This window comes from Syngnathoides biaculeatus, chromosome 2 (assembly GCF_019802595.1).
Source record: "Syngnathoides biaculeatus isolate LvHL_M chromosome 2, ASM1980259v1, whole genome shotgun sequence".
In the NCBI taxonomy this organism is placed as follows: domain Eukaryota; kingdom Metazoa; phylum Chordata; class Actinopteri; order Syngnathiformes; family Syngnathidae; genus Syngnathoides; species Syngnathoides biaculeatus.
The window spans coordinates 28,307,229-28,325,370 of NC_084641.1; the positions used below are offsets into that span (position 1 = coordinate 28,307,229).

General features: G+C 41.4%; 1 protein-coding gene across 6 annotated transcripts in view; it reads right to left on the reverse strand.

Annotated features, from left to right (window-relative positions):
- Positions 1–18,142, reverse strand: part of nphp4 (nephronophthisis 4) — a 182,956-nt gene that overhangs the window by 110,221 nt on the left and 54,593 nt on the right. For all 6 annotated transcript variants that reach the window (XM_061845009.1, XM_061845041.1, XM_061845033.1 and 3 more), the window contains 2 exons: positions 3,573–3,757; positions 2,269–2,404 (listed from right to left, as the gene is read on the reverse strand). In XM_061845009.1, coding sequence (XP_061700993.1) covers positions 2,269–2,404; positions 3,573–3,757 — 321 coding nt within the window. The remainder of the gene's footprint in view (positions 1–2,268; positions 2,405–3,572; positions 3,758–18,142) is intronic.

Consider the following 18,142-nt stretch of genomic DNA (forward strand, 5'->3'; position numbering starts at 1 on the left):
ATGTCAGGAGGGTATCAACATTACATTATAACAACATTATAACATTATTATACATTACTTTAATGCATATACCATTTTGAAGCAGACGGTTTTCCACAAAACCTGGAAGCGTCTGGGTGAAAGAAAGCTTCCAACCTATTCAATGCTGTGACCAGTTGCTTTTGTTGCTACAGTATATGATTGTTTTTTTTTTTTTTATGGCACAAAAGATGTAACACTTCCTAGTTTGGGGCAATGTACTTTACAGTGACAATAAAGCCACTACATTGTACACTAATCTGATATTATTTAGATTTGATGGGTCATTACAGGCTACTCTATTCCGAAAATATATATTTTGAGCTGTTCTTCAGCCTTGGTTGAGATTTACAGTGCAATTTTCAATTTTTTTTTATGAGTCGCATCTCCATTCAAAGCTACACAGCACTCACAAATCAGAGCGAGCAGCCAATAATCACGTCCATTATAGAAGCAACTGGAATTTGGCTGAGTAGCCTTGCAATACACTCAGTGAATGGCCAGAGAGCATTGTTGCCTTTCCGAGAATACAAAAGCAAAAGCTATATTGTGTCAAAGTTGAGGTTTAAAAACACACTTCAAGAAGGGCTTGATTGGCATTTGAAGAGGTAGGAGCGACTATTAGAGCTAGTCTAGCGCTAACTGAGAAAAGGGGTTTGAAGCTGGGAGAAGTGCTGTTATCGGCCACTAAGGCACACCTCAGCTCAGTACCCATTATGCCTAAAAGATGAGAAAACGTTTGGCACACTGGTGACGGATTTGACATCGTCCCATCACACTTTTCGAGGTAGCTGAGTGACATGACATTTTCTGCAGTCGGCCGACGCTGTGAAGTGTGATTTCGGGCGTCAATGTTGTCAACACAAGCACACAGCGGCACAAACGCTCGCCCTCCCACACAAGGCAGAAATGATTCACACAACCTAAGTGCTCAATCTGTAACCTCATCAAAGGTTCAGGCCCAAGAATGTCACGTTGTTGAAGTTAAATGTGGTGCGAGAGCATTTCTTTGCTCACCTAGACAACAGAATTTCGGCAAGCAATTCCAGGATGATGCGGACCGCTACTCATTTTAATGCTCTCTGCTTTATGAGGTAAATTAAACAATCATTGGACATCTTCATAATTGCACTTGCACAATGTATCAGATCCGACACAAAGATTGTACAAAAGTTGATTTTGTTTGGAATAAAATTTAACTCCAGTTCTGCAGGCAGTCGTCTACGTCTGTTGCATGCAAACTGATAATGTTTTTTTTGCCACATGAGATCTGTTTGCCGGATCTGGTGGGTCAGTACCACAGACTGCAACTGTAAAATCACATATTCATCAGCATATACAGTAAATTTGGATCCATGACAAAGCTTGATGGGCTCCTCCTCGATCACTTGTCTCAACTGTGCCACAAAAAATAATTAGATTCAGAAATTTACAAGAACCCCCCCCCCCCCCCTCACCCTCGGCAACTCTAGCACTGCTATTTTGAAGAGGGGAAATGTGCAGCTGAATTTTCAGACAGTTCATAAAAGCTACATCTGTGACCTACCACTGAAAAATGAACTGTGAAATAGAAAGGTTGAAGAACTCAAATGCCACTGGCTTTATCGGGGCCAGTCGCAATATTCATGTAAGTTGCTGACATTGGTTTACTCCCATTACAAATTGCAACACCGTTTCATATGAACTCATCTGGAGTGGAGGATGAGAGATTGACACTACAAAATGACGATGACATTCATTTTAAACCTAGGGCTCGTGGATAGTGTTGGAACCTACGCAGAGAAGAAAAATACCTCAACATGAGGAAACATGCGACTTCCTTGACTGCATCACACGGCTCCACTTATTTACCTGTCAGCCTTTTCTCACATGAAGATTATTAAGTCTGTGCAACAAATGTATAAATAAATATCCAGTATGTTTTGCATTTTTTTTTTAAGTAAGTCAATCATTTTTACATTTTTATTAGTAGTCAGTAGTCAGACTTGTGTTTACAAGTTGCATCAAATCTTTTATCATCATTTATTTTCTAAAATTGAATGTATTGTTTTGGACTTGTTTATTTTCATGTCCCAATTATTACAATAGCCATTTTATTTTGCACCATTGGACTTAAAAGTTGTGAAAGTACCTTTCAAAGACAAAAAAAAATATTTTGATTGTGATTCAGGTTGTGTGTATGTGTTGCGTGCACATGCATGTGTGTGTCAAATGTGTTTTTTTTTTTTTTTTTTTTTTAATCCCACTTACCATTGTCTCTCGGCCAATTGGAGCAGAGAAGACGTACTCCAGCTGGAAGACAACAGCTATGGACTGATGATTAATCAGCCTGACCTCCAGGTTGCTGCGAAGGCCCAGAGTCTGGGGCACGGATGATGCTGCAGAGCTGAGACCATGACCATGTGAATGCATGTGTGCACATACGTGCACACAGAAGCACAAAATGAAGCGAAGAAAAAGAAACAAACCAGCGATCACGCACAAACAATCAATTAAATAAGACGTGTCCTCCCACGCTTGCCATTTGCCATTCACACTTTGCGTACTACATAGGCGAGAGAGTACTTTTGGGGGGCAGCGTCAAGCAAAGTTTGCCTTTTTACTCCAGACCGCAGAAAGTCATGTGGCCCAATCACTTATTGAGAGGATAACAAACAAAAGTCGGCTGTCACTTGATGTTCTGAAAGTTTGATTGTTTTATATTCCTGCAAATAAATAATCAAAATGAACATGTTGAAGTCCCAGCTACAAAGACACGCAATGGCTGGCATCTTTTTGAACCCACTTCATAAAATTATTACCGTAATTTCCGGCCAATAAGCCGTGACTTTTTCCACACGCTTTCAACCCTGCGATTATGTGGCCAAGCGGCTAATTTGTGCATTTTTTTTCCAATGGCCACAAGGGGCACTCAAGTGGAAAAGGTAAAAGTGAGACCGGTAGAATATGTGCCGATGAAATGACTTTTACCCGGTGTGTTTTTTTCCTAACCGGCCTTGTTAGTGTTGCCCTAGCCCTGCGCTAGCATGTTGGTGCATGTCGCATTAATTTTTACCAGTATGTTTTTTTTTTTTTTTTTTAATCGGCCCTGTTAGTGCTGCGCTACCTTTAAAATCACGCTAGTGTGTTGCTGCTGCATCTCAGTGATTTTTTTTTAACCGTCCGTTAGTGCTGTGCTACTGTGTTGCTACTGTGTAGCTTCCGTGGCTGTTTTTTTTTACCATTATTGTTTTTTTTTTTCTTAACCAGCCCTGTTCGTGCTACCGTGTTGTTGCTATGTTAAGCAAAGCTAAAGTATTAAAACTTTGGAAACTCTTTCTGTGTACCATCTTTCTTTGTAAGTATCTCATGTTTCAAAGTGTGCACTTGAGGCTTTTACACAGGTGCAGCTAATGTATATACCAAATGGTATTTCCTCTACAAATGTACCGAGTGAGGCTTATAATCAGGTGCGCTCTGTAGGCCGGAAATTACGGTAAATATTGTTAAATGATTGTACAGCAATAAGCATGAGAAAGGAATAATGCGTGTTGTTATGTTAAAGTCCTGCTCACCTGTCCTTGGTCTGAGTGCTTGTTTTGGAGACGCCATCCACTCGCCCTTTGATCCCCGAGGAGATGGGCTCCAACACGATTATTTGAGGTTTATCAATGAAACACCAGCCATTGTGAACCCCTACATGGAGCCTTCTTTCCTGGATGACAACCGTCTTCAGTGGACCTTCTTGGTTCGGCTGTTGCTGAAAATTAGTGAAAAGAGATAGTGACTAATGTAACCAAATAAATACTTGATCGATTAAGCTACTTCCTGTTGGAGAATTTAAAAGTGTTGCTGTCATTGTGACCAATAAAAGCATCACGGCAGCATGCCCTCTGGAAAAATTGTCAAGTCCACATGCAACATGTTCTCAGCACAATTTCCAGTCGATCATTTAAACGTTAAAAAAAAAACAAACAAAAAAAAACACACACACAATCTGCCCTGGGACGCTGGTGACCTCCTCCAGGACATGATAAAACTAGTAATAAATCTTTTCCAGGGTCAAACTGCAGCTATCATGAAACTTTTATTCACCATACAGGCATTTTTGTTCACTCAGTGTCAGCTGGGATAAGCTCCAGCTCCCGCGACCTTAATAAGGACGAGCAAAAGAAACAGAGTTATCCAACACTCATTTTGAGCTATTTGCAGTCATGGATTACGGTGGTTTATTCTTTGAAATAAAGGTTGTATAAATGCAAATTTAAAAAAAAGCCAGCTTTGGGCTTTAGGTTCCGTTGTCATGAGAATTCCGGTGAAAAGTTTCTCTCAGATATGTAAGAACAGCACAAACTTTACAGTAATTAAAAGCTTCTAATAGGGATGCACAACCACCCAAAACAATGGCAAGTCCAGCAGCAACAAAGTCCATGAACAATCATAGATATACAGTACTGTGGTAAAACGCAATCTCATAGTTTCAAAGTAGTTAGGGTTAGTAGGCTTGGCACTACAGTACTTTCATTCATCCCATTATCTACTAGTGACAGTTTGTTTTTGAAGAAAAGGAGACACATATCGCGCGTTGTTTTCAAAATGCAACTGTTCCGAGGGCTCTTAAAGTGTATGGAATGCCTCATTTCTAACAAATGATCTGATCTAGACGAAAAAATATGTTCAACTGTATCATAAAATGCATAACCTTTACGATGTTTTTACCAAAAAAGCGTTTATGAATGTAGGTCCACGAACTTTGATCTCGTTTCCCGTGTCTGAAAAACACGTGTGGCTGAACTCTGACGTCACGACAGGTAAACACATCGTACTGCAGATAGTTTGTCATACAAGCACAGGCAGATCCATCGCGCTGTATAATGAACAGCCGAGTTGTCGCGTACCTACACGGCGTGTGCCTAATTTTAAAACAAGACAGAAAACTTTATATATACATTCAGGATATTGAAGCCTTTACTATTTATCAGTTTATGACTAACTAAACCAAACAAGAACTTTACAAATGCTTACCAGTCTTTGTTTCCAACACGAGGCATATCCTGCTCCCTGCGTGCTCGGAACTTTCTCCATGGCCAGCCATTTCTTCTGCATTTGAACGTGTGTGCTGTCTAACTGGCTCAAATAGATAACCTTTAACGCCTTTATAAAACTCGCATTCTTCACAGTCTTCGCGGGACCCTTCAGAATAGTGTTCACCTCTCGAAATATCGGAAAATTAATCGTCGTTCTTACAATGTATTCCAACGCTCGGCATAGTTGACACCGGCTTTGACGTCACGTTCCTACTCGGCTGTTTCTGCTTTGTTTTCATCTTTTTTCGGCGAATTCGGCAATGTGCGATCACTTTTTGCCGACAATCGAAAAATGTTAAATGTTTCCTTCATAACGGATTTCAGATTTGAATTCTGCATAAAAAAAATTTACAACATGAGCAAAAAGGTGCATTGAGGACCTTCGATACACTTAAACATGGCTGTGAAGCGCTCTTCTGAAACACCCAAAATATCAAGAAATAAAGCCAGCCCTGGCTGAAATTAGACTGTTTTAAGGGGGTGGTGTCTTGTCTGAATCAAAAGAACTACTGCTCACCACACACCCTACAGATGCTTTGACTCTGACCCCCCCCCCCATCCTTTCGCTAATGTGCTGCTTATGAGATGGCAAGGCTGTTAATCTTAGCGTTCAACATTGATTTTCAGTCATCTTTCCGTATTTCCACGTAGTTCATCCATCCTTGAAAATGGTGTGGGGGCGACATTATGTAGATCAGCCCCATTCTTACAATTCGTCAAAACTGAGAACAGCTTGCTCACGGTCATACTTTTGAAAACAGACAGCTCACAAAAGATTAACTTGGATGTCAAAAAAACAATTGTGCATAAAACCCATTGAAAGTAATCTTTCCATAGTGTGTCAAACAAGAAGCAGTTTTCATCATTTGTGATAATGAAATGGTGATATGAGCACTTTCTATTTTATATGCAGGCAGTTTACAAAATAAGATGATGTTGTTGCTGTATGTTTGAAAAGTTACAGGCGTTGTACTAATGTTCAAATCCACAGTGGTACACATCTTTTAAGCTGATGTGTGAAGAAAATTCCTCAAAATCCCACCTGCAGTGTGTGCAAACCTGGTGAACAACTACAGGAAACGTTTGACCTCTGTAATTGCAAACAAAGGCTACTGTACCAAAAATCAACATTGGTTTTCTCAGGTGTTCAAATACTTATTTGCAGCTGTATCACACAAATAAATCGTAAAAAAAATAAAAAATAAAACCATACATTGTGATTTCTGGATTTTTCTTTTCAGATTATTCTCACCTCGGACATGCACCTACTATGAAAATTTCAGACCCCTCGATGATTTATAAGTGGGAGAACTTGCAATATAGGTGTCTGCTCAAATACTTATTTTCTTCCTTTACACCTTGCAAAGCAAGGAAGAAGACAGAGCTTGCACCACCAACCAGGTAGTTTCAAGCAAGATGTTTTTTTTTTCTTTCAACAAACTACTTAAAAAAAAAAAAAAAAGAAAAGAAAAACTGAAAAGCAGTGTGGACAGCTAAAAGTACAGATTCCGGCTGTACCAGCATTCGAACTCCTAAACAAATTGTTAAAGGACTTAGTGTTACCTTTCACGCCAGAGTACAGAGCCAAGCTGAGCTCCGCTCACCTTCTACTCCTCGACACTTCAATCGCTTCCCTCCCGACGCATCTTCCACGCCTACACTCTACCTGTGTCTTTCTTTTTCTTGCCATTAGCGCTTCCTGTCCCTCTCGCAGCTCCAGCCTTCTCTCCACATCCACCCACATCCTCCCAATCAAATTTGCATTTCAATTCTGCTTCTCTTTTTTTTTTTTCCTCCCTCTTGTGTCTCAGATGCAACACCAGTATGATCCTGTCTGGCCTTGTACATGTACAATCTACATAAAACAGCTTGTTTTCTTGAAATTTACAGATCTACTCTGACAGTCTCCATCATTCCTCTGTTTTCGACTAACTCCACTTGTCTTATTATTCCTCCTTATCTTACTAATAAGCAATGGTTGCGTGTAGCGTATTCTTCTGTTTTTTAGGGTCAGTGGATTCTGTTTTCCAGTCACAACCTCAACTATCGTCTTAAAATGTCCCCATTAACACGTCTTAGCTTGAGTTCTGTAACAGTGGGAGAGATTCAGGCAGTCAATATGGATAGGCCAAGGTTTCATAATGAACAGCCATCAGGCCTCGTCACCAGGGCCACTGCGGTGGGTTTTTGTCAGAGTTGTCTTTTCATTTGGGGATATGAGGATGCGGTGACTCACCGGCTCGACGCTACGGTACGTATGGTCTGTTTAAACCATGGCCGCTCTCATTTGGCATTGTGGGTGTTACGTGACTGTCTTCCAGCTGGATCATATAGGGTAGATTCCATCCAATTAATGTTTGTCACCAACCCCAAGTGCCAGAGCTAAGATGGTCGCTGACAGAAAAATATAGCATATTTTCTACAGAAAAAAAGCTTAGTGGAACATACTCTCTGACAGGGGCGTGCTAATCAGCTGAGGTAAACCGCAGCAGACCAACAATTAACAATAAAACACCTTTAATCAGTAACTTGAACAATTGTTAAATGAACTATTATCCTTGAATTTTGATTTCAAAATCCATCAATTTCTTGTGTCTGTAATAAGACATTGGCGATGAAACATTTACAGTTGAAGCCAGAAATTTACATAAACTGGACAAAAACAAACACTTTTTGTCTCACTGTCTGAAGTCAAATCAGACTAAATCTCTGTTTCAGGTCAGTAAGGATCACCAAAATTATTCAATTTTGTTAAAGGTCACAAAAATGTAGGAGAGAATTTCTTAGAGAATTTTATATTATTTTCTTTGAAGTTAAAATGTACACCCATTCCTTTAGTATGGAGTAGCATTTCTACTGAACTGCATGACTTGGGTCAAACGTTTTGAGTAACGTTCCACAAGCTTCTGACAGTACCCTGGTAGAATCCCGGCGCATTCCTCCTGACAGAACTGGTGGAACAGAATCAGGTTTGTCGAATGCCTTGGTCTCACACACACCTTTCCTTCACGGTCAAAAGTTTACATACACAAAAAGTACCATGTAATTAAAGAACACGGGGAAGCCAAGATGAAAAGGGCATGGCTTTGGAAGTTCCTGATAAGGTAACAGACTTAATTGATGGCACACCTGGGGATGTATTTAAGGCCACACGTCAAACACTCTGCTTATTTGTTTGAAATTATGGAAAAAAGAAATCAGCCAGGTAATCAGAGAAAGTATCGGGAAGCTCCACAAGTCTGGCTGATCCTTGGGTGCAGTTTACAGATGCTCGAAGGTGCCACATTCATCTGTTCAAACAACCGCAGACAAGAAGAAACGTCATGTGAATGTCCAGCTATTACACCGCTCAGGAAGGAGACGGGGTCTGTGTCCCAGAGATGAACATGTTTTGGGCTGAAATGTGCACATCAACCCCAGAAAACATCTAAAGATTTTGTGAAGATGGTGGATCAAGCTGGTAAGAAAGTGTCATTATCCACAGTGAAAGGAAGATGGGCTGACAAGTCCACCCACTGTGAATGAAAGCTGTTAATAAAGAAATAAAAAAAGACAGATTAGTTTGGAAAAATACACCAGGACAAAGATCTTCACTTCTGGAGACATGTTCTGTGGTCTAAATGAAACTATAGTGGAACTGTTTTCCAGGAGAGTACAGTCAGAAGCTTGTGGAAGGTTACCCAAAAGGTTAGATCCAAGTCATGCAGTTCAAAAGAAATGAAACTTGATACTAAGGAAATGTATGTAAACTTTTGACTTTGAAGAAAATGTAAAATTCACTAAGAAATTCTCTCCCTCATTGATGTGGCATTTAACTAAATTAAATGATTTTGGTGATCCTGCTGGCCTGAAACAGGAGCGGTTTAGTCTGATTTGACTTCAGACAGCGAGACAAAAAAGGAAGTGTGTGTTTTTGCAAGTGCATGTAAACTTCTGGCATCGACTATGAGCTTGACACCCTTGCCCTACAGGACTGGAGTGCAATAGTGATGATTGCAATTTGGCGTGGTCTGACACCTGCAGTTTGTTTCCTTTGGAACCATTCAGTTGAAGGGTTTATAAACTTGCATCAAGCGTATTTATCACCGACTTCTCAATTTTTTTCATACCCTAAAAATTCATTCTGAAACAAACCCATGGGGGAATAAACACTTCTCATTTGTTAGTGAAGGGCACATGAAAAAACAGAAACATTTGCCGAATTTATGATTTACGAGTGAAACTGTGGCTCCCAAACATCTTGTGTGAAAGAAAACACGAAAGTTTTGGAACTACTGTGTCAAGATGTTGATAAATGAGCATGTGCCACAAAAAAAAAAAAAAAAAAAAAAAGAACTGAAGGTTTGAAGAAAGCTGGCATATTTTATGGGCATATGAATGCGGTTCCGGTGACATCTGGGTTATAATTAGGATCGTGTCTTTGTATTCTGTGATGGGCAAAATGAGAGAAATTGGTGTTTCTTTCCCATATAACGGAACACCCATAGAAGTGCGTCAGTATGAAAGCGGTTTATGAAGCAGCAAAACATTAATTAAAACGTTTGCATTCCCTTTCTTTCTGTGTTTTGCTCCTTCCCATCGCGAGCCTTTTCATTTATTTCACCACTCTTCTTCCACGCTTCATCACTTCCTTCTTTCTTCTCTCTCCTGACACACTCTGGCTTCAACCGTTACAGAATTCTTCCTGCTTTGCCTGAAATATGAATATTTCACAGCTAAGAAGCTTAAAGGGAACAATGAAATGGATCCGCAGCCCCCAAAGTTAAATTGTTCTCCATTTCCAGCGTCAAACAACCGGAGCTTTTCGCCGTGAAGAGCGCACAGGTGCGTCACGGTTGCGTCTGTCTTAACGTTGACACACATGAGTTTGTTGTCTCTTTTTTTGGTGATATCAGTGCAGATCCTCCTCTTGTCAGTCGCTCTGGAGGCAATCAACGCAGTTCCTTTAGCGTTCAGGCTGAGCGCTCAAAAATCCGAGGCGTAAAAAAATTGAAAAAGTTCTTTGGAGCTAATGTGACTCAAAGGAAGACTCTCCCCAAAATTTATATGTACAATAAACCCACCAATGTGAAGTAAAATTATTATTATTCATTACATATATTTCGGACATTAATTGTAAAAAAAACTGAAAATAAAGAACATTTTTGAAATCCAAGCAAAATCTGGATATGTGCCTGGTTTGACAGCCAGATCCGGAAGAAACATCCTTGACTCCGCATTGCATTGCAGACCATTTGTTCTAGCTACAAGTTGCCGACGTGTTGTGCACCAAACTGCGACAAAACTGAGAAAACGCACCCAAATGTATCCTTTAACCTCCCTTGGAGTCAACCTGACAGGATAAAGCTGTGGCTGTCACAGCTGAGGCTCGTTCATCAGCCGTGGAAATTTGCATGCATCTCATCATTACTGGTTTTTAGCCACTTAGTTAAAGCCTCTTGTGCTGGCCCTGTATAAGCAACAATATACTTTATGAGGTGGCACGTTGGCGGAGGTGTTCAATCCCGGACCTCCGTGTGTGGAGTTTGCATGTTCTCCCCGTGTCTGCGTGTGTAACCTGCATCCTGCCCGTTGACAGCTGGGATAGTCTCCAGAACTCCTGCGACCATCGTGCGGCTAAGAAAATGGATGTATGCATATACGTGTAAGCACACAACACTTCCCGGTTACTATTTACGGCGATGCGCGCGTGCAAACACCCATTCCCCCCCACAACCCCGCTGGCGGTCGATCGCGAGAGGCTGGCTGCTTTAAAAGTGCAACTTGTGGTAAAAAAAGTCTGGCCACGCCTGCTGTATATTCTCTACATCTAAACCAACTCCTCAGAAAAGCATCAAACTCCACGATCCATATAATGGGATTATTGTTTGTCGTTAGCGCTACCCCCACCCCTCCAACACGCGAAGTTCCGCCTGTGTGTATTCTGGCTCAAACGCACAGGCTTGAATATTGTATACATCATGCTATTTTTGTGTTGTATGTAATTATTTTTCACAAAAATCGGTCACAAAATGCCACATAGTGGATGTTCTCTATTCGAAGTAACGTATCCACGAGCAATGGGGGTGAGGGGGGAGTCAGAACAGGAAGCACTGCAGGCGTGGCAAACGCTGATTGGCTGTCAGTTTTCCAGCTGTGCTCATTTGAATGTCTGAGCGAGAGCGTAATTTCGACAATACTTTTCCAATTTAGAGATGTTTGTTGGTGAAATCCATGGCTAACTGGCATTAAAAGAAACACTGAACCCTCATCTACTAACTTTTAATGTGTGCTCCCATTCCTATAATTTTGGGGGGAGTCTTCCTTTAATGCGACTATCAATAAAAGGACAACAAAAAGAGGGATGCTGAATGGTACAAATTTGGAAGGCTTTTTTTCTAGGTGTTTTTGGTTAACAAGTAAATTATATTGAAGATGGTTAATGGTAGTTGGGGTGTAAAACAAATCATCCATGAGTACTTTTCCTGGAGGGGAATTAAGTTCTGCTAAGCCATGCAAGCAAAAGGGGAAAATATAATTCCAAGCGCTACAACTCCGTGTATGAGGGCTCGTCTTTATCAACAACTCTGACATACATCAACAGCGTGGCCTTGAAGATTCAGTACAATGTTTTTTCCCGAAATTGTCACATTCATAATGTGGCTCCGTCATTACAGAAAAGAGACCCCGAAACTGTTTCTCTGAAGCACGGAATCCCATAAAAGAATTGTGGCCCTTGCAATTATTAAAGATGTCCATCACACTTTTATTTGATGCTTCTCCTTAACACAGAGTAGAAAGTGGAGGGAAAAAAGACCATTTGAGAAGACTGAGTGTCTAAGTTTAACTTTCGCTAAAACCAGTGATAAGCCACCCCATAATGTAAATAAAACTGTGACTCATAGGATAATTAAATCATCTTTCAGATCTTGGCAGCAATATTGTGTTCTCTCTTCTTTCTGATTACGATAATTATCTCGTGTCGTAATTATCTGCCATTACGTTTGATCCATTCTTCCTCTAATTTCCTACGGTGTGAGGCCATTTTAGGCTTTGCTTGTTTTGTATGATTATTATTCCAGCCGGCAAAACTGGAGACTATTCATGCTGAGTTAATGTAAGTGTAATTATTATTATTATTTTAATTATAACCACACAGCAACCGTAGCAGATCAGGGCTGTTAATGACAACTAATACACCAAGCAATTATATGACAATTACTAACAATTTTGTACACAGTAAAAGATATGACCCTGTCTTTTCATATATTTTATATTTTGAAAGAAGTGAAAATCTCTACTCCTAAAATGCTACAGGCAAGCGCTTACAAAATTGATTCTTCCTCCATGACAGAATTAACACACTGGGACTGCATCAGGTTTCCGCGTTGAGCCCCTTCCTGTTTGTGGTAGTAATAGAATTCCCTTGGACCATGATGTTCGCAGATGATATTGTGATATGCAGTGAAAGCAGGGAGCTGGTGGAGGAACAATTAGAAAGACGGTGACACACACTGGAAGGGAGAGGAATGAAGACTAGCCGTAGTAAAACAGAATATATGCGCGTGAATGAGAGGGGAGGAGGAGGAAGAGTGAAGCTCCAGGGAGAAGAGATGGCGAAGGTGCACGACTTCAAATACTTGGGGTCAACAACACAGAGCAATGGAGAGTGTGGTCAGGAAGGGAAGAAACGGGTCCAAGCAGGTTGGAACAGCTGGCGGAACGTGTCTGGTGTTCTATGTGACAGAAGAGTCTCTGCAAGGATGAAGGGCAAAATCTATAAAACAGTGGTGAGGTTGGCCATGATGTGCGGATTAGAGACGGTGGCGCTGAAGAAACAACAGGAAGCAGAACTGGAGGTAGCAGAAATGAAGATGTTGAGGTTCTCGCTTGGTGTGAACAGGTTGGATAGGATTAGAAATGAGCTCATGAGAGGGACAGCCAAAGTTTGATGTTTTGGAGACAAGGTCCGAGGGAGCAGACTTTGATGGTTTGGACATGTCCAGAGGCGAGAGATAGTGAGTATGTTGATAGAAGGGTGCTGAGGATGGAGCTGCCAAGGAAGAGACAGCGAGGGGAAGCCCAAAGAAAAGGTTGATGGGTGTGGTGGTGAGGAAGGACTTGAGGACAGTGGGTGTTACAGAGGAGGATGCACGAGATGGGCTTAAATGGAAAAAGATGACACGCTGTGGCGACCCCTAACAGGACAAGCCAAAAGAAAAAGAAGAAAAAGAAGAGAAAACATTTATGAATTAACTTGTTTTTTTTGTTAGAATTTCTCCACCCCACTCATATGTGGTGCCCATATTGAACTCCCAAACACGATTTGTATCCTTATAAACGCTGACCAGCAGTGAGCACATTTGTCCGTTTTTTGCGGCACCCTCGTCGAGGCTGCAGCTGTAAAAGGTAATAATATGCAAAATAAAACTGCCATCTTAAGAAGAATCAAGAGTGTGCGAGAACAAGGCAGGAAGGCACATGAGATTTGAATAAGCCAATTACCAAGTGAGTTACATCATCCGGCGATCGTTTTTAAAAGTCCAAATTCTACAAGTGGAGGTGCTACTCTGACTTTTTGTGGTTATTCCTTTGAACCTCCGTAGCTGCAATATCGTGACCGATACGACGTGCGTTACATGATCACGTATGCCCTCAGTCATATTTTAAACTCATCCACTGCACTGTAGAGACCTGATGCAGCGTGAATGTTAAAGTGGAACACAGTCGGTCATTCGGAAGAGACCGCGTGAGTGACTGACTGCATATGTGCTCATGTACACGGTCACTCGTATGTGTTGCTACCCACACTGTGGATGTTTACGCCCCCATGTTGAGCGTGAGTCATCCATTGCGAGAAACAGTGGCAGCATCATTAGCACGCTGCTTTCGTCCTCCCACCTCCCTACTCCTTAGCACATTTCAACTGCTGAAGCGCTTCTAGTAAATCGTTTTTTGCCCCACCGCTGAAACACTTCCATGAATCACAAGCGGAAATGTGAAGTCAAATACAGACACGCACACACGTTGCTGCCTTGCTGAAGATTCACATTTTCAAGTTTTTCTTCCAAACACATCAGTAAAAGATTTCCTTACATACAAACTAAAAATGTTGCCATTCATGTGAAACCCTCACATGAAGAGTAGCTCATGATTTAAGGGTCCAACAACAAAAGAATGTTCTTTTCTTCTTCTTCTCTTCCTTTCGGCTTGTCCCGTTAGGGGTCGCCACGGCCTGTCGTCTATTTCCATCTAAGCCTATCTCGAGCATCTTCCCCCGTAACACCCACTGTCCTCATGTCCTCCCTCACAAGATCCATCAACCTTTTCTTCGGTCTTCCTCTCGCTCTTTTGCCTGACAGCTCCAACTTTCCTCGAATGAGCTCATTTCTAATCTTATCCAACCTGCTCACTCCGAGCGAGAACCTCAACATCTTCCTTTCCGCCACCTCCAGTTCTGCTTCCTGTTGTTTCTTCAGAGCCACCGTCTCTAATCCGTACATCATGGTCGGCCTCACCACTATTTTATAAACTTTGCCCTTCATCCTGGCGGAAACTCTTCGGTCACATAGAACACCAGACACCTTCCGCCAACTGTTCCACCTGGCTTGGATCAGTTTCTTCACTTCTTTACCACACTCTCCATTGCTCTCTGTTGTTGACCCCAAGTATTGAAAGTCGTGCACCTTCGCCATCTCTTCTCCCTGGAGCCTCACTCTTCCCCCTCCGCCCCTCTCATTCACACACATATATTCTGTTTTACTTCAGCTAAACTTCATTCCTCTCCTTCCAGTGTGTGCCTCCATCTTTCTAATTGTTCTTTCACCCGCTCCCTGCTTTCACTGCATATCACATCTGCGAGATCAACAACAAAAGAATACTTAGTTTAAGACTAATATTAAATTCACAAATTGGGTTTCAGTGGAATTTGTTACTTTTACATACTAATCATGTGTGCATACCATGATATAAAGTTTAAAGCAGTGGTTCCCAAGGTTTTTTTTTTTTTTTTTTTTTGAAGTGGCCCACTTTCGGACATGAACCAAAGTTACATCTGGAGGAAAAAGTGGGAAGGTTGTTAACCTGCTAACACCATACATCAACTGTGAAGCATGGAGGTGGCGGCGGCATCGTGTTGTGGGGCTGTTTTTCTGCAGCAATAACTGGAGCGCTTCATGAAATAGATGGCAGCAAGAAGAAAGAACATTACATGGAGATATTAGGGCAATGTCTCAAGACATAAGCCAGGAAGCTAAAGCTTGAGCATAAATGGGTGTTCCAAATGGAAAATGACCCTAAGCAAAATGCCAAAATGGTTCAAAAGTGGCTTGAGGATAGTAGGAAGTGAATGTCTTGGAGTAGCCATCCCAAAACACCGATCTAAATCCCATCGAAAAATGTGTGGATTCTGAACAGTCGTGTGAGAGCAAGGCATCGGACAAACCTGACTCTGTTCCACTAGTTCTGTCGGGAAGAATAGGCTAGGATTCCAGCAGAGTACTGTCAGAACCTTGTCGAAGATTACCCAAAACGTTTGACCCAAGTCACGCAGTTCAAAAGGAAATGCTACTCCATACTAACGAAATGGGTGTAAACTTTTGACTTCGAAGAAAATAATATAAAATTCTCATGAAAATCATCTCTCTCTTTATTGTGGCATTGAACAAAATTCAATCATGTTTGTAATCCTGACTGACTTGGAACAGGAGAGGTTTACTCTAATTGACTTCAGACAGTGAGACAAAAAATGAAACGTGTGTTTTTGCATAGTGTATGGAAAACAACATTGATTTCTATGTGTAATTTGTGAATGCCGACATGAATGCTTAATAACGGGCCATATAATATCACTTTATCAGGATAAATGCATTCTCTTTTTTCAAAGTGGACGCTTATTGTCCTGCACTTTGAACACCTCTGCCATCAAAATGTGTCTGAGCAACTGGCTGCTTATTTCAAATAATCCATTTCCATTGTGTCAGTTTAAGGTTAACATGGGTTGAAATGGACTTTTCCAATTGCGACCTTAACCTCCACCCCCTTAGCCATGTTCCCACAAGCTTTCAAAATGGCGATTGAACAGAACATGTTTGAAGTAAATTCTCTGTCACGTATTCCAGATAATATTGCGGTATGTTTTTTTGCCAAACGTGTCAGACTTGTCCAAGAGAGTTCTCAACTATTTCACGCAAGGATATGAACACGGAATTGAGATTTTGGACGGAGCAAGACGAAATGTCAGAGTTACAGCGAAATGTTGGCGATCAATGCAAACAAGTTTGACGCCTCACGAACTTCATATTGATATCCAACAGGACAAAATAGTGGAATCATACTGGGCATGTAAACCAGAGTGAGTACTTTTTACTTGTAAAGATCACGAGTGATATCATTCTAGTCTTTAGAAGTGAGTGGGTGTATCTATTTGACTTGGCTCGTAATGGAACACCGTGCTCTGTCTTAAAAGTCCGACGTGATACAAATGGGCAAATAGACATTTCTCTTGCATGAGATGGCGCATTTACGCATCACTAACCCGACTCTTCGGCATCAAACATGACACACTTCGTTCAGCAGGTCAGTGATACGCTAACAAAGTGAAAGTTGTTCTCCTGCAATGTATAAAGCACTGATAATAGTTAAATTAAACTCAGAGAAGATACTTCTCCCTCACTTCCCTTCAAACATACAGCCTTGTGTTTGATGATATTGTCCACATTTAGTTGTACGTGCGCTCTTCCGCGAGCCTTAATCCATCGTAGATACTTCGTCAACTAAGTTTTAGGCTTTGGAAAATGAATCCTAGCAGGACAACTTTCATCAGAATTGCACGTTCCCCAAGCGCATCTGACGACCATTTTCTTCGTAACAACATTTCCAAGCGCGCACTATTGACAACTGGCATTGCTTGTGGGTCAATACGGCGAGAGGGGCGTGTCAAGCCAGGGGTTAAGACAATGCGGTTATCTGATTGGCTATTATTGTACGAGTGATTGACAGGTCGGAAAGGTCCATTACAGACAATGAAACTGCCTCCTATTTGTGGGATTATTCTACATCCTTTTTCCATTATATAGACGCTGCACATCTGTAGGGGAAGTCCTACTTTGAGCGAGTTTTTCCTGTTTGAAAATGAAAATGAAATTTCCTGAAGCTTTGTTGGCAGTCTTTCTCCATTCATTAAATCAGCCTTAGGCGTTTTTGTTCTGCCTCCGGCGAGGCACCAGTCCTCGTCTGCTGCTCACTCCCTTCTTCGTTGTCTTCTGTTCTCCCTCACCGTTTGATCATGAGCCAGTATGTTACTTAATTTCTGACAAGATCTCGAGCGTTTTTATTAAGAGTAATGGATTTTATCGGCAGCGTAGGTGAACCATTGCTGCAGGACCTTTGAGGTGATGTTGTTAGCCTCTGCTATGTGGGAGTTAAACACGCTCAAGATCCAGAGCGGAGGAATGCCGTTAATGCTCCCGTTAAGGTTTATGTTAGTTTCTTAAAACTGGGGGCAGCGAGTGTTTGCAGAGGTTCAAGAGCACAGAGCAAATTAGCCACGTCCTCATTAAAATGCATCGCAAATTCAAAGGGGTGGTTGTGCAAGTCGTGAAATGCACAAAATCTAGGACACTGGCTATATGATGTGTGCTAGAAAAGATAGGAAACAAGAAGTCAATGCGATAGTTTGTTCACTAAAAATAGACGCACTTAAGAGGAGATTATGTGAGGTCCACGTCTGTATGCCAGACTAGCAGGCAGCGCAAAGGATTTGTCTCATCCTGCACTGTACATTTACCCACTACTCTATTCCTTTTTTTTGTTTGTTTTACACTTAATTTTTACAGACGGTGGAGTCAAAAATACTCCAAGACACATTCGCTCACACAACTAAAAAAAAAAGAAAGAGAGAGAGAGAGAGAGAGAGAAGGGAGTTGGCAGGTGAGGCACCAGCGTCACTTCAAAAACAGCTTGATGACAATCCAGTGGGAGTCACACTTCAAAAGGTCACACGCACTTTTTCTCTCAATCCGCTCGCATTTGTCTCTCACGCGTGCACTCATGCGCAGTTTAATTAAAAGCTGCAATCG